Source organism: Strix aluco, chromosome 6 (genome assembly GCF_031877795.1).
Source record: "Strix aluco isolate bStrAlu1 chromosome 6, bStrAlu1.hap1, whole genome shotgun sequence".
Taxonomy (NCBI): Eukaryota; Metazoa; Chordata; class Aves; order Strigiformes; family Strigidae; genus Strix; species Strix aluco.
The window spans coordinates 19,055,927-19,074,543 of record NC_133936.1 but is presented as its reverse complement, the minus strand read 5'-3'; the positions used below and the strand labels follow the sequence as shown (position 1 = coordinate 19,074,543).

General features: G+C 42.5%; 1 protein-coding gene across 1 annotated transcript in view; it reads right to left on the bottom strand.

Moving 5' to 3' along the window:
* Positions 1 to 645: 645 nt before the first annotated feature.
* LOC141925211 (unconventional myosin-X-like) overlaps positions 646 to 18,617 on the bottom strand; it is a 97,508-nt gene continuing 79,536 nt past the window's right edge. The window contains exons 32-41 of the mRNA XM_074828949.1: positions 16,718 to 16,912; positions 13,950 to 14,107; positions 12,646 to 12,769; positions 10,451 to 10,748; positions 8,984 to 9,191; positions 8,050 to 8,186; positions 7,111 to 7,234; positions 4,525 to 4,974; positions 3,533 to 3,724; positions 646 to 2,956 (exon numbers count right to left, since the gene is read on the bottom strand). Coding sequence (XP_074685050.1) covers positions 2,843 to 2,956; positions 3,533 to 3,724; positions 4,525 to 4,974; positions 7,111 to 7,234; positions 8,050 to 8,186; positions 8,984 to 9,191; positions 10,451 to 10,748; positions 12,646 to 12,769; positions 13,950 to 14,107; positions 16,718 to 16,912 — 2,000 coding nt within the window. The 3' untranslated portion in view covers positions 646 to 2,842. The remainder of the gene's footprint in view (positions 2,957 to 3,532; positions 3,725 to 4,524; positions 4,975 to 7,110; positions 7,235 to 8,049; positions 8,187 to 8,983; positions 9,192 to 10,450; positions 10,749 to 12,645; positions 12,770 to 13,949; positions 14,108 to 16,717; positions 16,913 to 18,617) is intronic.

Here is an 18,617-nt window from a genome sequence, read left to right as displayed (position 1 = left end):
CTGTAACAGTTGGAGATGAAATTGCATAGACACATCTCCAGGGTCCCAAGGGCGTCGGAGCACCCGACCAAGGGCTAGATGAGCACATATTAACAGGAGATTATGCATCACTGCTTGGTGTCCATACCTGTGCGTGGATTGCGGGAACTTCTGGCTGCTAGAGGACAGTCTGTCAGCGTCACTGACAGCTCAGCTGCCCCCTGCCCAGATTCACCACTTCAGTGACCTGTGCTCTGAGGTGAGCGCCATGTCTGGGCCATGCTATTGTGTGAGCAGTGTGAAGTGATTTTTCTGTTATTAGTGATTTTGAAGGTGCCAAAGAGCAGGGATGGAGCCGATCCTGCAGATTGGGCCTTTGGAGACAATGCCATGCTTTCACCACAGTGACTGTCTCGGAACCCGTCCCCTGAACTCGCGTGGGACATCTCCCATTGACCAGTGGTGTGACTCAGACCCAGAGTGAGAGGCAGAAGCGGGAAACAAACCTTCCCTAGTGTAGTGCCATTTTCTGTAATGTGCCACAAAGGTAAAATGAGAAGAAGGGCTGTTGTCTCCTCATGCCGATGATGCCTACTTTTCACTTACAAGATCTCCGAGTAAATGTCTTAACATAAGCACACAATGTCTGTGAGTGAATACAGCCTGTGCAATCCAATAATTTATTAAACTTTCATCTTGTAAAGCCAGTTACAAATTAAAAAAGACAGCAGAAGGAATTCTGTAATAGAAATGAGCAAAATTACAACAAATAGTAATGGGAGTTACATTTCCAAGTGGGTTCAAGCTGCCTGCAGCAACCCAAGAGCCAGAACACAGAGCTAGTGCAGAGTTAGGTCAGGGATAATCAAGGCTACTCTGATACATAAAGAGATCTAGTCAGTGCACAGACCAATGCAAAGTGTTGCTTCTCAGGTTGCCTCTGCATTCCTGTTCTCTCTCGTGACCTGGTCATCTTCTTATTCTTTGTGACAAAAAGGGGATGTTTGTAGGATCCTTCAGTAAAGCTATTTAAGGCAAAACTCCAGTTGAATGTATGATACACAGCAGTGGCTATCCTCTCAGGCTGGTGGTGTGGCAGGTGGACAATGTTTGCACATGCTGCAGTGCAGTGGAAATGAGAGAGAAGCACAGATTATGTACAGTGTTTTTTCTTGTACTGTCAACCTCAGAACTACAGTGTTCTGCAACACAGTAGTAGTGTCATGGCACAATTTGATGATGAATTGGAATGGAACCTGTTGCATACGGACTCCTAGTTTTCTTTTCTATGAAATTTCTATTTCATAGCTGACAGGCCTGAGCTGCCACTTCTTCAGAAATGGAGACACCTGATTTTAAACGTGGAACAAGGCCCACATTACATACAGCTCTTCAGTTTCATTCAGAAACTTTGCATTCTGGGATCCCAAGACTAGACAAGGGTCATAGCAAATGGCTAGCCACCAGGTTTCTTGATTGCTAGTGCAACTAATTTATGATGTGACTGATATTGAATATTGTTTTAAACAATGAAATCAAGTTTCTGAAGTCAAGAGACTGAAGATGACTGTCATCTTTCACTGAGAAGAAAAAATAATTCTGCTTCTTCAAATTGCAAGTAGCTATAAAAACCTCCAAGAAGCAATTGTTTTGGCAAAACAGCGTTGTTTTCAAGTTCTGCTGATGACTAGGGACCTAGAGGAGAAGGAGACTGCAAGAGGATTTAGGGATTCAGGGATGGGAGCAGTTCCAATTAATTTGGATGAGGATGAAGGGTTTGGCATCTGCTTACAGTAGGACAGAGGAAGTGAAATTCTTGCCTCAACTTATCTAGGCACCTCTTCACTCAGTAGGAAACAGTTCACTTAAAACTGAAGTTCAGGGATCCCAGTCATCCCAAAATCCCATATAGAGAAAGATGGAACTTAATGCAGGCAGGCTGCTCACCATAAAAACCCCTGACCTCCATCTAAAACCTGGAGTTTGTGAAGAGCAGCTCTTCTGGAAATCCAACTAAATCAATCTCACCTCCCGGGCTGTACAAGGAAAAGGCAGTCATTAATTTTCAGGCAACAGGTGCTGCTTGGAATGTACCTGGAATGGCACCTGATGATCTATTTCAGTGGTGCTAGTCCCAAGATTTTCTCCTATGTATCCTATTTAGAATCTTAACTTAAAGTGCCGCTTTTTATAGTCATGTACCTGTGAACTTCTATTGAAAGGTAAAGCATCATCTTGGGTGGTTTTGTTTGTTTAATGCTCTCTCATGTAGGGTTTGACCTCTTAGTTGGACCACTTGGCTTCAATTACACAAAGGCATTTTCTTTTAAGACCAGATCAGATCATTAGTATATCCCGAGAAAAAACCCAGTGAGTTGTATTTTAGAATTGCTTGCCAAATAAATAAAAAACAAATATTCTTTTAGCAAACCATGCTGCGATCCCATAATCCCAGATGTTTGCATGTTGGAAATTCATAAGGAAGCTTACGTCTGTCTCCTGTAGTGCAGAAATGATTCTTGTGAATTTTTCTGCCAGTATGACAGATAATTGTGAAAGCAGCAGAGAGGACACGCAGGAGAAGGAGGATGCTTCTGACTTTGCTTCTTTAAGGTACATTGTTCATCAAACAAGCAAGGGGAAAACAGGTTTTGGGTCATTAATATTTAACAACAGTTGTTACTGTTTAATGTCTTTGGGCAGAGGTGCAAATCCTATGGTACTGTAGATGTCACTTCAGTTTTTTAATACAGTAGTCAGTCAAGTGGGGTTCTTAAAAAAACATCTTTGCTACACTTGTGCTGGCAAGTTGCAAATACCAATCACTAAACAATTGCCTCTCTCCTGTGGCAGTTCATTCATATCACCTAGTCCAGATGCTAGCATGACTGTCCACACTGGTGGCTGATTTGACGCTGCAGCGTTTCTTCACTATCATGTTGATGTATGCTTTCATGATCTTTATTATCTCGCCCACCTAGAGAGAGAACACAATAACAGAGGATAAGCACATTAAAAACCTAATTCCATTGAGGCATACCAGACATTTTGCAGAAAAAGATTCCCCTTGTCCAACATCATGGCACTAAAAAATTTTGCACATAATACTAAATGTGAACATGACAGTAAGGAGAGAAAAGCTTGGCAAGTTTGTGCTCTATAGTAGCAGCACTTAAAAAGCTTGTAGCTCAAAGAAAAGCAACTTTAATGCTACTAAACTTTTTCTGTTAGTTTGTGAACTCTCCATTCATATACTGGAAGGGAATGAAAAAACCAAGCACACTCATAAGCACCCGAAATTGGAAATTCCCAATGCACTGGAAGACCATTCAACCTTCTTCACTTTCTAACCAGCATCTTTTTTTTTCCTGTTTATACCTGTATTCAAGAAGAGGTACCATGGCACTTGAAGCTTACACTCCCTTCATTTTTTGGCTCTCCAGTCCATTCAGCAAGAGTTCTTGCATACAAACTTGTCTAGTCCTTGGAAATTAGAGCATTACTGAAGTGCTAGTAAAACTGCACATACAACAAGTCTTGTCCTTTCACATACCTGGGATGTTTCAAAGAACATTTCTCTCTCATCCACTGTAATTTTGAAGGTGTTAGGCTGTGGTGCTCCAAAGAAAACGATGTGCTCATACTGGAAAGTTTCTAGTGGTTTAGGATCCCCTCGTTTGTAGACAGACACATTCTCTGTGCTGACTCCAAGCCAAAGATCATTTGGAAATCCACCCTCCTTGCACTGCAGAAAGAGAAACATGAAATTTGCATAAATGCAGTGGAGGATCAAATCATCTTTGATTCAAGGAAAAGCCCTCCATTTCTGGCTCCTATAGGACACTTCAACTCTTCACCCCAATAGAAAAATTAGCATGTCTGCAAGAGGAATCTTGTAGGCAGTCCTGCTTCAACGATTTAGAAGTGACATGGCTGTGAGTCAAACACTAGTTGAGTACTAAATAACTGTAATACCTAACAACTCTCATCAGATGTTAAAGTGATTTAGGAAGTCAATATTCCACTTATTTTACAGATAATATAGTGAGTGCAAGCAACTTCCCAAGGTAATCCATCTAGGCAGCAACAAAACTGATAAAACTGAAACTGTGGGTTCCTACTCTAGCAGGCTAAGTGCAGTGGTCTAAGTGACCCAGTCTGAGCAGTTCCTGTTGTACTGCTGCAGAACAGGATTGCACTTTTTGCCGCTAAGGACAATAGTTTAATTTTATTTTTGCTTTCACTAGCCACCACCTTCTTAAACCCAAAAAAACTTCCCAAATTCTACTGCTCTTCTAATGAAGTGGGAATCCATTGTATCCCTCCATTTACCAAGACACACCAGCTTGCTTGCTCTGTGCGCTCTGCATCACAGCTCTTTGGGTATGTGGTACTGCAGACTTAACCTAAGCTTACTAAGGCAAAATGTAGCCTGTTCCTGAAATGTCCTTCTGCCGCTGAGCAATGTAATACACACAGCTGTATCTGTTCTCCAGACTGACCCCTCTCCTTGGCAGTAGTTACATGAGTTTATACATCGCTCACCTCAACATCAAAGAGGGTTGACCCGTAACCTGGCCACTCCTTTACAATGGACATGTATTTCACCATGGCCTGATGCTGAGAGAGTCCCTGCAGCTTGGTCCATTTCTGTGCTATGCTTGCCCGAGCAGCTGAAAGCTCCTCCTTTACCCACATCTCCATCATCTGCTCCTCTTCTACCTTCTGCTTCTTTACAGAGCCTGTCTTGAAGCTACGTTTCAATGTCCCTTCAAGGAAGCTGGTCCGTCTCCTCTCCAGAGTATGACTGGTAGTGCCGCTGCTCTTTGTTGAGTGGAGTATTTTGGATTTTAGTCTGTTAACTGGGTAGATTCCATCAAGGGTCCAACTTATTTTAGAATAATCTCCATGAAGATACTGCAGCCGTAGAGCTGCTAGGCGCTGCAGAGTGTCCTCTGGTGCAGGAAAATGACCATCTATGAGGCTTTCATGAGCCTACAAACAAACAAAAAATCCCCCAAACTCATTAGAAAGAAGCAGCACACTTTATTCACCGCTGGGTCCGTGTACAGAATCCTACGGCATTTGCCCATCCCAGCAAGAAAGCCATTCCCAGAGGGAAAGACATAATTCAGGAAGTCAGAGCAGACATTATAATAAAGAAGTCAAAGTCTACAACTGGTTGATGTGGGGAGGAACACCTCTTTCTGCAAGCCTGGACAGGACGGAGATCTCTGAGGGGCTCCTATCCTGTACTGGAAGTCTTACAATGAGGACTTTTTAGGTCTGGAACAGATCGGAAAGACTGGCATTTGTTTTGTGCTGCACCAGCCACAGCTCATGTGTGGGAGATTGTCATAGAATGGTTTGGGTTGGAAGGGACCTTAAAGACCATCTAGTTCCAACCCCCCTGCCATGGACAGGGACACCTTCCACTAGACCAGGTTCGTCAAAGCTCCGTCCAACCTGGCCTTGAACACTTCCAGGGAGGGGGCAGCCACAGCTTCTCAGAACAACCTGTTCCAGTGCCTCACCACCCTCACAGTAAAGAATTTCTTCCTTTATCTCATCTAAATCTACCCTCTGACAGTTTAAAACCATTACCCCTCATCCTATCACCAGAATCCCTGATAAAGAGTCCCTCCTCATCTTTCCTGTAGCCCCCTTTAAGTACTGGAAGGCTGCTATAAGGTCTCCCTGGAGCCTTCTCTTCTCCAGGCTGAACAACCCCAACTCTCTCAGCCTGTCCTCCCAGGGGAGGTGCTACAGCCCCCCCGAGCATCTTCGTGGCCTCCTCTGCACCCACTTGAGCAGGTCCATGTCCTTCTTATACTGGCGACCCCAGAGCTGGACACAGTGCTCCAGGTGGGGTCTCAAGAGAGCAGAGCAGAGGGGGAGAATCACCTCCCTCGACCTGCCAGGTGATTCTCAACAGCAGAGAGTTGGATATAATAAACTCAAGACGCTTAACCTCAGTCTCATTGTACAACAGCACCTCCCAACTCTTCCTCTTTCACCTGATGTCCCCCCTAATCTTCTTGCTTCCTCTTCTTGCTTCCCTGTGCGTTTTTCTGTGAAATATACTTATGGGGTTTTTTTGCTACATCCATCTAATGTCTGGATAACATCTACTCTCCTACTGTTACCTCTCTCTTCCACCACCCTTTGCTAGTGAAAGCTATGTAGACTGAAAGCCGTGTCAACAGGGAGTTTGGTACAACTGAGTTTCCTCAGAGTACCATGATGTCTTGCTCCTGACTGTTTCCTAAGCATTCTGTAGTTAACAATACTTAATCTTCATTTCAAGAAAGCTCTCTTAGGAAACCATTGTCTGTGTGATGTACACGCATTCATTTGACTATCAGCGGGTTTCAGTCTTTGTGACATTGACCTCTTTTAACACATATTAATTAATTAATTTTCAACAGCTATAATTTTCTGAGGCAAGATCAAAGTGTTCATTAGAAGTAATAAAGATGGGACGAATCACACAGCTGGGTACTCCAGGCAGTTCAGTTTTGCATCCCTAACTGCAAGGTTATTTCATACCAGTGTGATCTCTGGCCTAACCAGCATCATTGTGCTATGGAGTATAGTGACTTTAAAACAGATTACTCAGCAGATAAATATTGCCAACTACATTATCTTTTCCTTTTTCTGTAGTACTCTTCTAGTGTCTCTCTGTTAATCAAAAGAAATTGCCCAAAAGATAGACAGGGGTTTTTTTAGTCAAATCCTGAAACACCCCAAAGACGTTCTTGTAAGCTCATATGCAGATAGCTAGATTTTCCTGTTTTCTTTACACCTATGTTCTGCAAGCAGCTATTTTTAATGATTCTTCTTGAATCATTATCCAAATTTCTATATCATTTAAAGGCATTTTATTATCATCGCTCTTCCAGTTTTTTGAAGCCCTTGTTCATTTTTCTTGCTTTTGTTCTAATACTCTGATTCTCTAGAGAACTTTGCAGTATATCTGCTTGGTAGATTCCAGGCAAAAATCCAACACACTAAATTCTTCTATTCCAACCAGCATACCCAATTGTAATGCAAAGGTAAGCCAGTTTTCTGTATACTCTTGTGTGCTTCTGGCACCCTGGAAATCAAATTATTCTCCCAGAGTGAGCTTACCTGTTCAAACATGAAGGCAAACTCCACCCCGTCTTTGGGAACATTCTCAATATCCAAGAAGCAATAAAGCTTAAAATACAGCTGCCACTGTCCTTCCTCCTCTTCCTCTTCAGAGCCAGCAAGTCTGTAAGATAGGAAAGAGAATGAGAGGGGGGAAAAAAATTAACCAGAAGCACCACAGTATTGGGATGTCCACAGTGCAACTCATAATATGAAGGTTCCCCTGGATTTTTGAAACAGCATACAGAACTACTTAATTTACCAGGACAATCTCAGTGCAGCAGACTTTTCTGGTAACTTCCATTTCTTCTTCTGAGTCACACAAAATTTTGATTCCAAAAAACCCAAAGTTTTTATCAGATAGCCTTGATCAGAAAATCAGATCAACGGTTCTAGATAAACGCAAGAGTTGGGGGCAGGACACAAAGTATTGCCCATCTTCAAGATACTGTTTCCATGTAATCTTGTGTCTATGAAAAGCAGCAGCCTTGCCACCATTCGGAACTATTTTATTTTTGTCTTTAGAACAGATATAAAATAGACAATGGCATTGCCAGCTTCTTTCACAATTTATTGCTTTCTTTGTAAGTCTGGCCACAAAATCACAGTCGACAGTAAGAAATTAAAGCTGTATTTCTATGCCCAAATCTTTGCTCTCCCTTCCGACATAGCTATTATGATGTAAATTGACTCTTTGATAAAGGCACTACTAATTTTGTCCTGACAAGCCTGATAAAGAATGCTTGTCACCGAAATAGATGTGAACGTGGTTTTCTACACAGTGAGAAAGAGCACTTGAACCTTACCAAAGGGAAGTTCAAGCCAGAGTGAACTGTTAAATCACTGCAGCTGCTTTGGATAAAACTACCTGACTGTACTATCACTTAACCCAGTGTTACACCCACTAGGAGTTAAAGGTTTTATGAAACATTCTTCTACCTCTCAAACTTGGCCAAGATATCAGCCACAATCACCCGACTCTCAACAGCACGGTCCACCTGCTGATTATGTTCAAAGAGCGCAAACATATTACGGCTGTCCTCCATTGCTAAACCTCGGATCAGCTTTTCAACCACCTGCAAAATCAGAGAGAGACAGATCACAGAGTGGGTGTTACACACACTTTCGCAATGAAGAATCAGTACCTCTTCAGACACTCATCACTTCATAGATCTCCATCACATTTCTCCCTTAGTTATCTCATTTTCAGGTTAAAGAATTCTAACCCTAAAAGATCATCGCCTGTAAGGAAGTCACTACTTATATTTGATCATCCTTGCTGTTTTTCTCTGAACCTTTTCAATCTTCACTACCCTTTTGAAGAGCCAGGAATTAGAACTCTGCACAAGATACAAGCACATAATGGATTTAGATTATAATATTCTCGTTAGCTCTAGTAACAATTCCACTCTTTACTACTATTTTTACCTCTGTTTAGCACTAATGTTTTCACGGACATGCCTACTATATCCTGGAATCTTGCTTCTGACTTGCTAACGATTAAGTTACTGGTAGAATATCCCTTCCAGAAGGATTACATTATGAACTGGAATTTCAACATGTCCAGAAAACTGTGTTTTGCACGTCTTCAGAATTATTACCTTTCCAACAGGCAGAACACCAAAAGTGTTTAGATTCTGCAACACAATTGGCAAGTGATATTCTACAGTCCAGGCATAGGCCTTGCATAATTCTGAACCTGCATAATAAGCTGAGTTTCCCCTACAGACTTTGTGGATACAGCAAAAAACATGTAATTAAGAAAAAAATAATGAGAAATTGGAGATGAATGGGAAAAAGGAGTCCCTTCAACAGACCCAATATCGCGACATGGAGATGTGCTTATATCTGGTTAATGCTACTAATGCATTACCTCCCCAGCGCTTGTGTGGGAATTGATGGTTATTTTACAGGAGCCACCGCCATGGCAGTACACTGTCGTGGTCATTTCTTCACGGGTGAGAAGAGCCTGTATTTCATCCTGGGAGGGCACAAACTCCCTTGTCTTTGTTCTCTTCAGGGAGTCACTTATGAATTGCGCATACCTGTCTATTTCTGAGCCTGGAAAGAGGTCTTTTACCCTAATTGTAAAGAGGAGCAAAAAAACCCATTACACAGTGAACCAGAAAGCATGCACATTACCATGTAACTTGGGACTACTGCGTAGAGAGTTCTGTAGAGATAGTGATGTCAAGTGTAACCACAGGAAGAACGAGCCCACTTTTCTAAACCATACAACCTGTTTTTATTAGTCATTCCAAAGTCACTTCAGTGGCATTTCTCAGCAATGTATGAAATAAGCAGTTCAAACTTTCAGGAGTTTAGTACCAGCTGAAGATAGTAGGATTTACTATCTCAATTTACAAAATTGAGATTAAAACCAATGAAATAAAATGTAATTTTTTTTTTCATTTATTCTTAATTGCTTTTTAATTTGCTGGCTGTGCTTGAGCCACTTTTACAGTATTTTTCAGAATCAAGAATATAGAAAGTGCTTGTAAATGATTCTCTTCCCTCCAAGGCGATCAGTTCTAAGTATAACATTATCTGCAACTCCAGTGATAAAAACATGAAATGGCAACATGGGAGTATTCCTCAGCATGTCTTAGAACCAGGCCCTGGATGTAGTTATTTGGTGTATTGGCACAAATTTTAGCTCACTCTTTCCTAGCTTGGAAGGAATCAAATAGATTTTATTGATCTTTCTCATCATTAATGAATGGAGTGAGGCTACATGGCTGCAGCTCAGCCCCAATGCAGACTGCTCTGAAAAACTGCATTAGATGCTGAAGATGAATTGGGAAGAAATGTAAACGATTTAGTTCATGAAAATTGGAGGTTAAAGCAGATTAGAAATACAAATTGTGAGTGTTATGTGCTTAGTTAAGCAAATATTGAAAAATTATAAATTTGATTTACAGTATATCTACTACTCCACAGTACACATTTTGCCTGTGGCAGCTGCAAGGTAGTACGTATTTCGTATGTACATTAGTACGTATATGAAAGTATGGTCCTCACCTTTCCTGCAGGCTGAGAATGTTTATAGGGACATTAGCAAGCAGTAGGTCATCAGCAGTAAATCCACTTTAACAGAGTCTTACAGTATTCTGTTTGGGTAGCCTTACTTTCCACATCCTTTCGACACAACAGATGGGTGGCAAGGGGGGAGTTTGAATACAACAGGACAACTGGTAACAAGAATTGTGCACAAAGGTAGGAGGCTGCAACACCACAGGAAGATGTTTGCACAGGAGGAGGGCGAGACAGATAACTACAACAGGCAGTGGAAGATAAGCAGAGAGAAGGGAAATGGACTGCGAATGCGAAGGATGTTTACCTTCTAAGGTGGAACTTGAGGTAGCGCAAGATTCCTCTACTGGGCAGAAAAGTGCAGCTCATGCACGACATCAGCTGCCAGTGGTGCAGGTTCCCAGTACTGTTGGGATGCGGCATGTGATTAGTTTGTTTGATGAGCTGACAGTACACTTCATCACGAAGGGGCTTTAAATCATGGCAGGTCTGCAGAATGCCTTGGATAATGGGTATGGGGTCAGACACTGTCTCAATTTCCTGAAGGGAGTTAAAGATCTTCACTGCTTCGTCCTGTAAGCTGCTGTAACCCTTCTCCTGTTGCACTGGGGAACGACCACAAAGGTGACAAGAGGTGAGCATCTCCCTCATTTTCTACTGGCCCAGCAAAACTACGAGCGACTGTACTAGTCTGCCACAGAAGAACAGCAACCTGAGCGTTAGCTCATCTCTTGATCTTAAATTTATACTCAAAATTCATTAATGCTTCCCCTTTAAATGTGCAAATGGAGCTTTAATTAGTATTTGCCAACATCTAGCTTGCCTCCACTGCAAATGCATTTTTGGATATACTGTGCAGAAAAGCAGAGTAATGTTTTTAAGGGAAACTAGCACTGAAATGTAGTTCTAGCTTCAGTGTCTGCAGATGAGGTGCCAAGAGACAGGTTTAGGCACCTCATCTGCAGACACAGGTGAAGCGGTGGCAGAAAGTCATCTCTGTGTAAACTGCCTCCTCACCTGAGAGCAGCTATGAAGCAGAGGGTCACTAATGCAGTTAAGGCTTTAGGTGCCTGAACGCAGACACTGAAGCCTGGCTAGTGTACTTCCAAAATTCTGTGTTGTGCCCGTATTAGCTTTGACCCCTGAGCCAATACAAACTGCTGTACCACAGATGCAGCTTTTACCTATCATTTAGATTTAAAATGCCTACACCAAGACTGGTTAAGTTTTTTTAAGCACTTAAATGTCTGCTTTGAATTGCTGAGAAGTATGTGATAATACCATAGTGCTGCAGGCTTGCATTCTCCTTTGCACATCTCTGGGGCTGGAGGTCCTTCTGAATCTCCTATACAGCCATTGCTTCCCCAGTGGCCATGCATTCATCATACAATACAAATACACAGCCCTGTAGCAGTAAGTTCCACAGCGTAAGTACTTGCTCTGTAGTTTTTCTGTATTTCAGAGTTTGTTTTTTCTGTGCTTATAATCTGCCACTTAATTTGACCCTTGTATCATGAGAGACAGGGAGCAGTTATCCACCTTTTACTTTCCGCATGACAGTCCTCTAGCCCTAAAAACTTTTTTTTGAGGCTGAAGAGTCCTGTTCTATTTAGTCTTTTAATTGTAGACAAGTCTTTCTATGCCTTTGATCATCTTTGGGTAGGTTTTTACTCCTCCTGTACCTTTGTTAAGATGTGGAAGGCCAAACTGCATCCTGTATTCAAGATGCAGGTGCATGAAAAATCAATACAGCTGCACAAAGACTTTCTTTTTCCTTTTCTAAGCTTTCAAAACCTTGCATTAGCTGTTTTGTTTCTCTGCTCAGCACAAGAGTTGACATTTTCATAAAGCTATGTAAATTTGTGTTCACTTTCCCAAGCAGAACTAGATCACTACCTACGTGGCAGACTGTTTGCTTTGCATATCCAGATTGGAATTAATTTCTGAAAAGATTTTGTGGCCCAGTAACTCCACGTTAGATATTCTTCTATAGGTCTTCAGCAGCGGTGTTCAGTTTTAGTATCAGCCTGGAATCATCAGCAAATCCCTTCATTTTTCTGGTGGCCTATCAAACAGTCTAGCTCTTTCATGTTCCTGAAGCATTTGAAGAAAGGATTCGTTTAGTCTGGTTTTACAGCAGCTTCTGTATAAATACTATCCCACTGCCAGTTGCGTGATGTAATCCTGCTGTAGAATTTCCATTGGAGCCATTCGCAACCCAGTTGCAGCTCAAGGATGACAGGTTGACATCCCCCAGATGGATAATAAACTATCTGACCTCGTTTACTTTAAGATTCAGTGTTCCAAAGATACGAGACAATTGACACAGAATACATTCAACGTAGAGAAAGGGACTGCTCCCTCTCTGAACCCTGTAGGTTACACTGCCCCAAATGGACTTCACCTGCATAGAGTGAGCTTACAGACCACTTTTGTGGTGCTCAGGCTTCACACTGATCCTCAAAATGTGAGCAGAGTCTGTCGCATGGGTAAAATACTTACAGTTGACATTAACATCTCCATATGGTAGTGGGAGCAACGGGGAATGCAAGGGGTGCTGGGTATATCTCAAGATTGGGTTCCTCCTGTATGTCTGTTCCACTACTTCAAAGTTTGTGCTGTTTTCCTGGGAAAAAAAAAAAAATATCCTCAAATAAGGACATTCCTTCACATGTCCTTACACATCTAGGTTCAAGCTCAACCACCTTTATCTATCTAAGTCTCTGGAGGTCCACAGACGGACTAGGTGACGAAAGCAAAATTTACATATAAAAATTACTCTGTACGTTATTTCTGAAAATTAAACATAAGAATAGCCATGCTGGGTCATACCAAAGGTCACCAAGCACAGGGTCTTGACTTCAAATGTGGCTTGTGGCTGATACCTAATGCAGGCATGTAACAGGTATGCATGCATGATTCCTCCCTGGTATATCCTTCAAGCTTTCAGCAGTAAATGGTTAATGGACTTTCTGACCACAGATCCACCATGTTTAGTATGTAATAATGAGCCTGTCCTCCCTGAATTTGCCTGGTTGTACTACATGTGTTTACAGAATGGACAAGCAATATGCACATGGTGTTCAAAATCTGGGCCTATGACTATCATACACACTGGCATCACATTCTCCCACATTTTGTCCTATAATCCTTCCCTAACAATACTTAATATTCCATTTGTCCTTGAGCCCTGAGCTTAAGTTTTCCAAGATTCTCCATAATCACTCCCAGCTCTTTCTTCCTGAATAGTTACTACCTAATTGCATCTAGCATAGAGCTCATCGCAGCATATATGTTTACATATACATTTCTTCTGAAATATGCTTTCATGTGTCTTCTAATATGATTCTACGTTTAATTTGCTGCAGTGGCACAATTTCTGCTATTTTGAAGGACGTTTTCTTTCCACCGTTTACTCTGCTATTTAACCACACAAGCCTAAGATACAAAGAGGACTTCAGGGTACAGTAAAGTCATATACTTGGTAGAAATGGAAATTTTTATATTTGTGTCCGGAGGATGCTTAGGAGGGGAAAGGATGAAGCAGGGATCTGCAAAATTTGTAATTGCACACAGCTGTAGCCTAGACTTATGCAGATCAGTTAACATGCTAATTCAAACTAAAATTCACATAAGGTTTGATTATTTAGTTGCACATTTACATTTCTTTTTCACTTTTCTTCCCCCCCCCCCCCCCCCTTAGACAGCAACCCTGTTTCTTGCCACATTCTCAGCAATTACTGGGTAAGGCCAGTGATGATCTGGCTGCTCCCAACTCACTTGGGAATTAGCATGCTGCCACCTACCCTGATGTCACGAATGAGTTGCTGTGTAGGTGTTTCTATGGGAACTTTGCTGTCAATGACACCTTGAATGGCAGAGGCCCAACGCATAGCTTCATTCAACAGCTTCGTGTACAGTCTGTAGGAGTGCTTTCGCCCATGGACAATGATGTTCCAATAGCCTGTGGAGAAACAGAGAAGCTGGAAGGTGAAACTTGCTTCCATGTTACAGCTGACTGAAGGTTAACAAAGGTGACGCCTATCTACAAGAAGGGCTCGGAGGAGGATCCAGGGAACTACAGGCCTGTCAGTCTGACCTCAGTGCTGCGGAAGGTTATGGAGCAGATCATCTTCAGTGCCATCATGCACTGTATGTACATGTACAGGACAACCAGGCAATCAGGGCCAGTCAGCATGGGTTTATGAAAGGCAGGTTCAGCTTGACTAACCTGCTTGAATCCTATGACAAGGTCACCCGCTTAGTGGATGAGCAAAAGCCTGTGGATGTTGTCTGCCTAGCCTTTAGTAAAGTCTTTGACACTGTTTCCCACAGCATTCTCCTGGAGAAATTGGCTGCTCATGGCTTGGATGGGTGTACACTTCACCAGCCAAAGACTGGCTGGATGGCCAGGCCCAGAGAGTGAATGGAGTTAAATCCAGTTGGCGGCCGGTCACAAGTGGTGTTCCCAGTTCTGTTTAATATCTTTATCAAGGATTTGGATGAGGGGATCAAGTGCACCCTCAGTAACTTTGCAGATGACACCAAGTTGGGCAGGAGCGTTGATCTGCTTGAGGGGAGGAAGGGTCTACAGAGGGATCTTGACAGGCTGGATCGATGGACAGAGGCCAACTGTGTAGGTTCAACAAGGCTCAGTGCTGGGTCCTGCACTTGGGTCACAACAACCCCATGCAACGCCACGGGCTTGGGGAAGAGTGGCTGGAAAGCTGCCTAGAGGAGAAGGACCTGGGGGTGTTGGTCAACAGCTGGCTGATTATAAGCCAGCAGTGTGCCCAGGTGGCCAAGAAGGCCAGTAGCATCCTGGTTATATCAGAAATAGCGTGGCCAGCAGGGACAGGGAAGGGATCATCCCCCTTCACTCGGCACTGGTGAGACCGCACCTCGAATACCGTGTTCAGTTTTGGGCCCTTCACTACAAGAAAGTGCTGGAGGGTGTCTAGAGAGGAGCAACGAGGCTGGTGAAGGGTCTGGAGCACATGTCTTATGAGGAGCGGCTGAGGGAACTGGGGTTGTTTAGTCTGGAGAAAAAGAGGCTCTGGGGAGACCTCATCGCTCTCTACAACTACCTGAAAAAAGGCTGTAGCGAGGTGGGTGTCAGTCTCTTCTCCCAAGTAGCAAGTGACAGGATGAGAGGAAATGGCCTGAAGTGACACCAGGGGAGGTTTGTACTGGGTATTAGGAAAAATTTCTTGACTGAAAGGGCTGTCAAGCATTGGAACAGGCTGCCCAGGGAAGTAGTGAAATCAACTATCCCTGAAGGTATTTAAAAGATGTGTAAATGCAGTGCTTAGGGACATGGTTTAGTGGTGGACTTGGCAGTGTTAGGTTAACAGTTGGACTCGATGATCGTGAAGGTCTTTTCCAACCTAAATGATTCTATGATTCTCTTTTTGTCTGTAGCACGTGGCTGAGGAAAACCCTTGCTGTTTTGATAACAACATATGGTATGTCTGGTTAAAATTGACTAGGTAGACATTAATATCCCCCATTCCCAAAACATATTGATCAGCAGGAAGGTCCCAATCCAAGTTTTGGTACAAAGACAGCTTTCCAAGATACAAGTACCTTCCAGTGTAACAGGAATACTTCCCTGCCAATCAGGCAGCTCACTTTCACAGACAGCGTTTGGGCTACACTGTGCTATTAATCACTCAGAAAATGACCACTCTACACACAGCATCCAGTCAGATTGCCAAATCAATCCTCATAACTTTTAAGAATAATGTGTTTGGCATAAACTGAGAACACGTCAGGACAATGACAATTCACTCTGCTAAAGGCAGCCCTAGACATCTGTTGAGTTCAAAAACATGGACAATTTCTTGTGAGTGAGCAGAATAAATTTCCTCTCATCTCATTTTACTAAATGCTTCCAGCCCTTTTAAAAAATCACAAATAACTCCACTACTCAAATGTCCAGTATTTCAAGTCTTGTTCTAAGGTTCACCTTCTTTGTCAGGAGGATTCACCCTTCACCGCATAACTTGAGTTCCCTCCCAAACTCTTAAGGCAAGCAACGGAGGATCATGCCAGATCCTACCTTCCCAGAACTGTCACGCTGCACAGAAAGCCAGCACAGACCCATGTCATCTTTTGTTTCTAACAAGTTGAGAGATGCTACAAAAAAGACTTAACTGTGTATGCCATTGCTGTTATTTAAGAGAATAACATTGAGCCCGGAGACAAATGTAGGTCATGCTACAAAGTGACACTTAGGGAGATGTAGTGATAATTACAATGTCAACTACAAGAACTCATACCCCTTTCCCTATTTGGGAAACAGATAAACTGTGACACTACTCAGTGAAAAAACATCAGCACCGTGTATCTCCATCAGGTGTAAGGGACCTACCGTCAATTGCAAACTACTCTCTGGCCCTTTGCAAGTCCTTTACAGCTTCTGTGCAGGAAGATGTTTGCAGCCAGACACAGAGCCTCAACTAACACCAAGACTACCTTCTCAACATGACACACCATTACATTCCTGCACCATCACCTCTTCAGGCAACTCCACACATGGACAGTCTGCCCATTACTGCTTTCTTCCTCTTACCTGTGTCTTTGAAGACCCTCTCATCGGGCTGCACCACGGAGCAGAGGCTATTGAGCACAAGTGTGCCAAGCTTGGCAGCTGTGCGCTCAGATGACTTGTAGTAATCGAGGGCAGTGTTTGTCAGAACAAACCAGCGTTTCTTCATCTTCAGAGATGACATCTTGTTGCTGCTCTGAACCTCTTTATGAAGCCAGCCTAGCACAGGAGCACAAACATGTCAATGATTTCACCACCAGAGCAATCTTGTCTCTTGCCTGGTGGCTCTCTTACTCTGGGACCAGAACTCCACCTCTCTGCAAAAAACTCACGCTGGGACTACCAGCTCTGCTTTACTGGCTATAGCAGTATCCTGCACAGTCACTGTAAGAAATTAGCCCAAAATTTTCCACACAGCTGTTCCATCCTTCAGACCCATGTACTTTTTTATCAACGATCTGTAGTTTAGTTTGCCATCACCATGAGGGCATTCTCTATTCAGGATGCTTCCCTCACAAGTCACAACATCTGAATAAATAATTTACAATTCATTCTTCCAAAGAGATTACAAATGCCTATGCAAACCTCGATGGAAGAGGTTTGGTGATACATGTCTTCTAGTAGAAAGTTCTGTAAGCATTACATGCATTTCTTCCTCCCATGGTCAGGAAAAATAATTTATCTCCCATTCTAGACTTCTCACAAAAGAAAAAAAAAAGAAAAAGAAAACAAAATTTAAAGAAAAAATTACAGTCTGCATTGCTAAAGCTGTCAGAAAGACAATCTTTTATTCAGAGCTGTAAAAAGCAATGTCCACCCACAAGGCAGAAAGTTCAAAGCATGTGGGACTGAAGTCAGAGGTTCCACATACAGAGAAAATAAAGAGACAGACCTTCCCAAATATATGCCTTCGTGCCTACACCACTGTCACACAGACATCTTACTGTGACGTGTATAGCATACACTGACTTTTCAAGGGAGCATTCCTTTTTTTCTTTAACTGATAAACAATATGAGAAAAGAAAGTGTTGCCTTGGAGTTAAGTATTTTGAACTGAAGGTACTCAGACTGTTGTTTGATCTGCTTTATATCAATCTCCTTGAATTTAAGACTAGAATGGAAAGCTTACACCACTTTTTGGTGACCCTTTTCTTCTTGTCCTCCTGCCTTGCCATGACCACTCTCAGACCTTTAGTCCCTCAAATATACTTCCTGGAAAATGTAAGGCAATCTGCTCATGTACTTGCTTTCCACAGATTGGATCAGGAGTGTCTTCATACATTTAAGACTGTGTAATGAACTGAAAGTACTAAGGAAATTTAAAAATATTTGAGACAAATGGGGGAATATTTTGTAGTATGTGTCATGCATCAGCTCCTCCATCTCCAACTGAGCTCTAACTAGAGACATAATTTAAATCTTTTGCTCAGCCTCAGAGAATTATTCTCACCTCACTGTGTCTATTATAATCAGGTTAGTTTGTGTAGCTGTGGACAGCAGCAATCCCACAAAGATCTCCCTCCCTCTCTACATGACAGGTGTCAGAAGGAACAGAGCTTTCTGAAAACAAAAGCTGCAGTGTCATGTTATAGTCAGTTTAAGCCAGCTGCTCCTAAACAGCAGCCATGTTCCCTCCTATTCCCTGATGGCATTTGCTGAACATGCTGAAATAGGCTATGGAACTAACATCAGAAAACTAAATGTATAAAGAAGTACTTATTTTTTTCTAGCTTTAGCTTTCTGAACCCACCTGACAGGGAATCAAGTAAGAGCCAGAGCCAGCACAACACAGGATGTGGCAAGCAGTGGGCAGGAAGGTGGAGAGGGGCTAAGAATGATTGTGTTTGTGGAGCAGCTAAACCCTAGATTGGATTAGCTGCAATCAAACCTCCCCCTCGGATTGTAAACGGAAGATTAAGTTTCA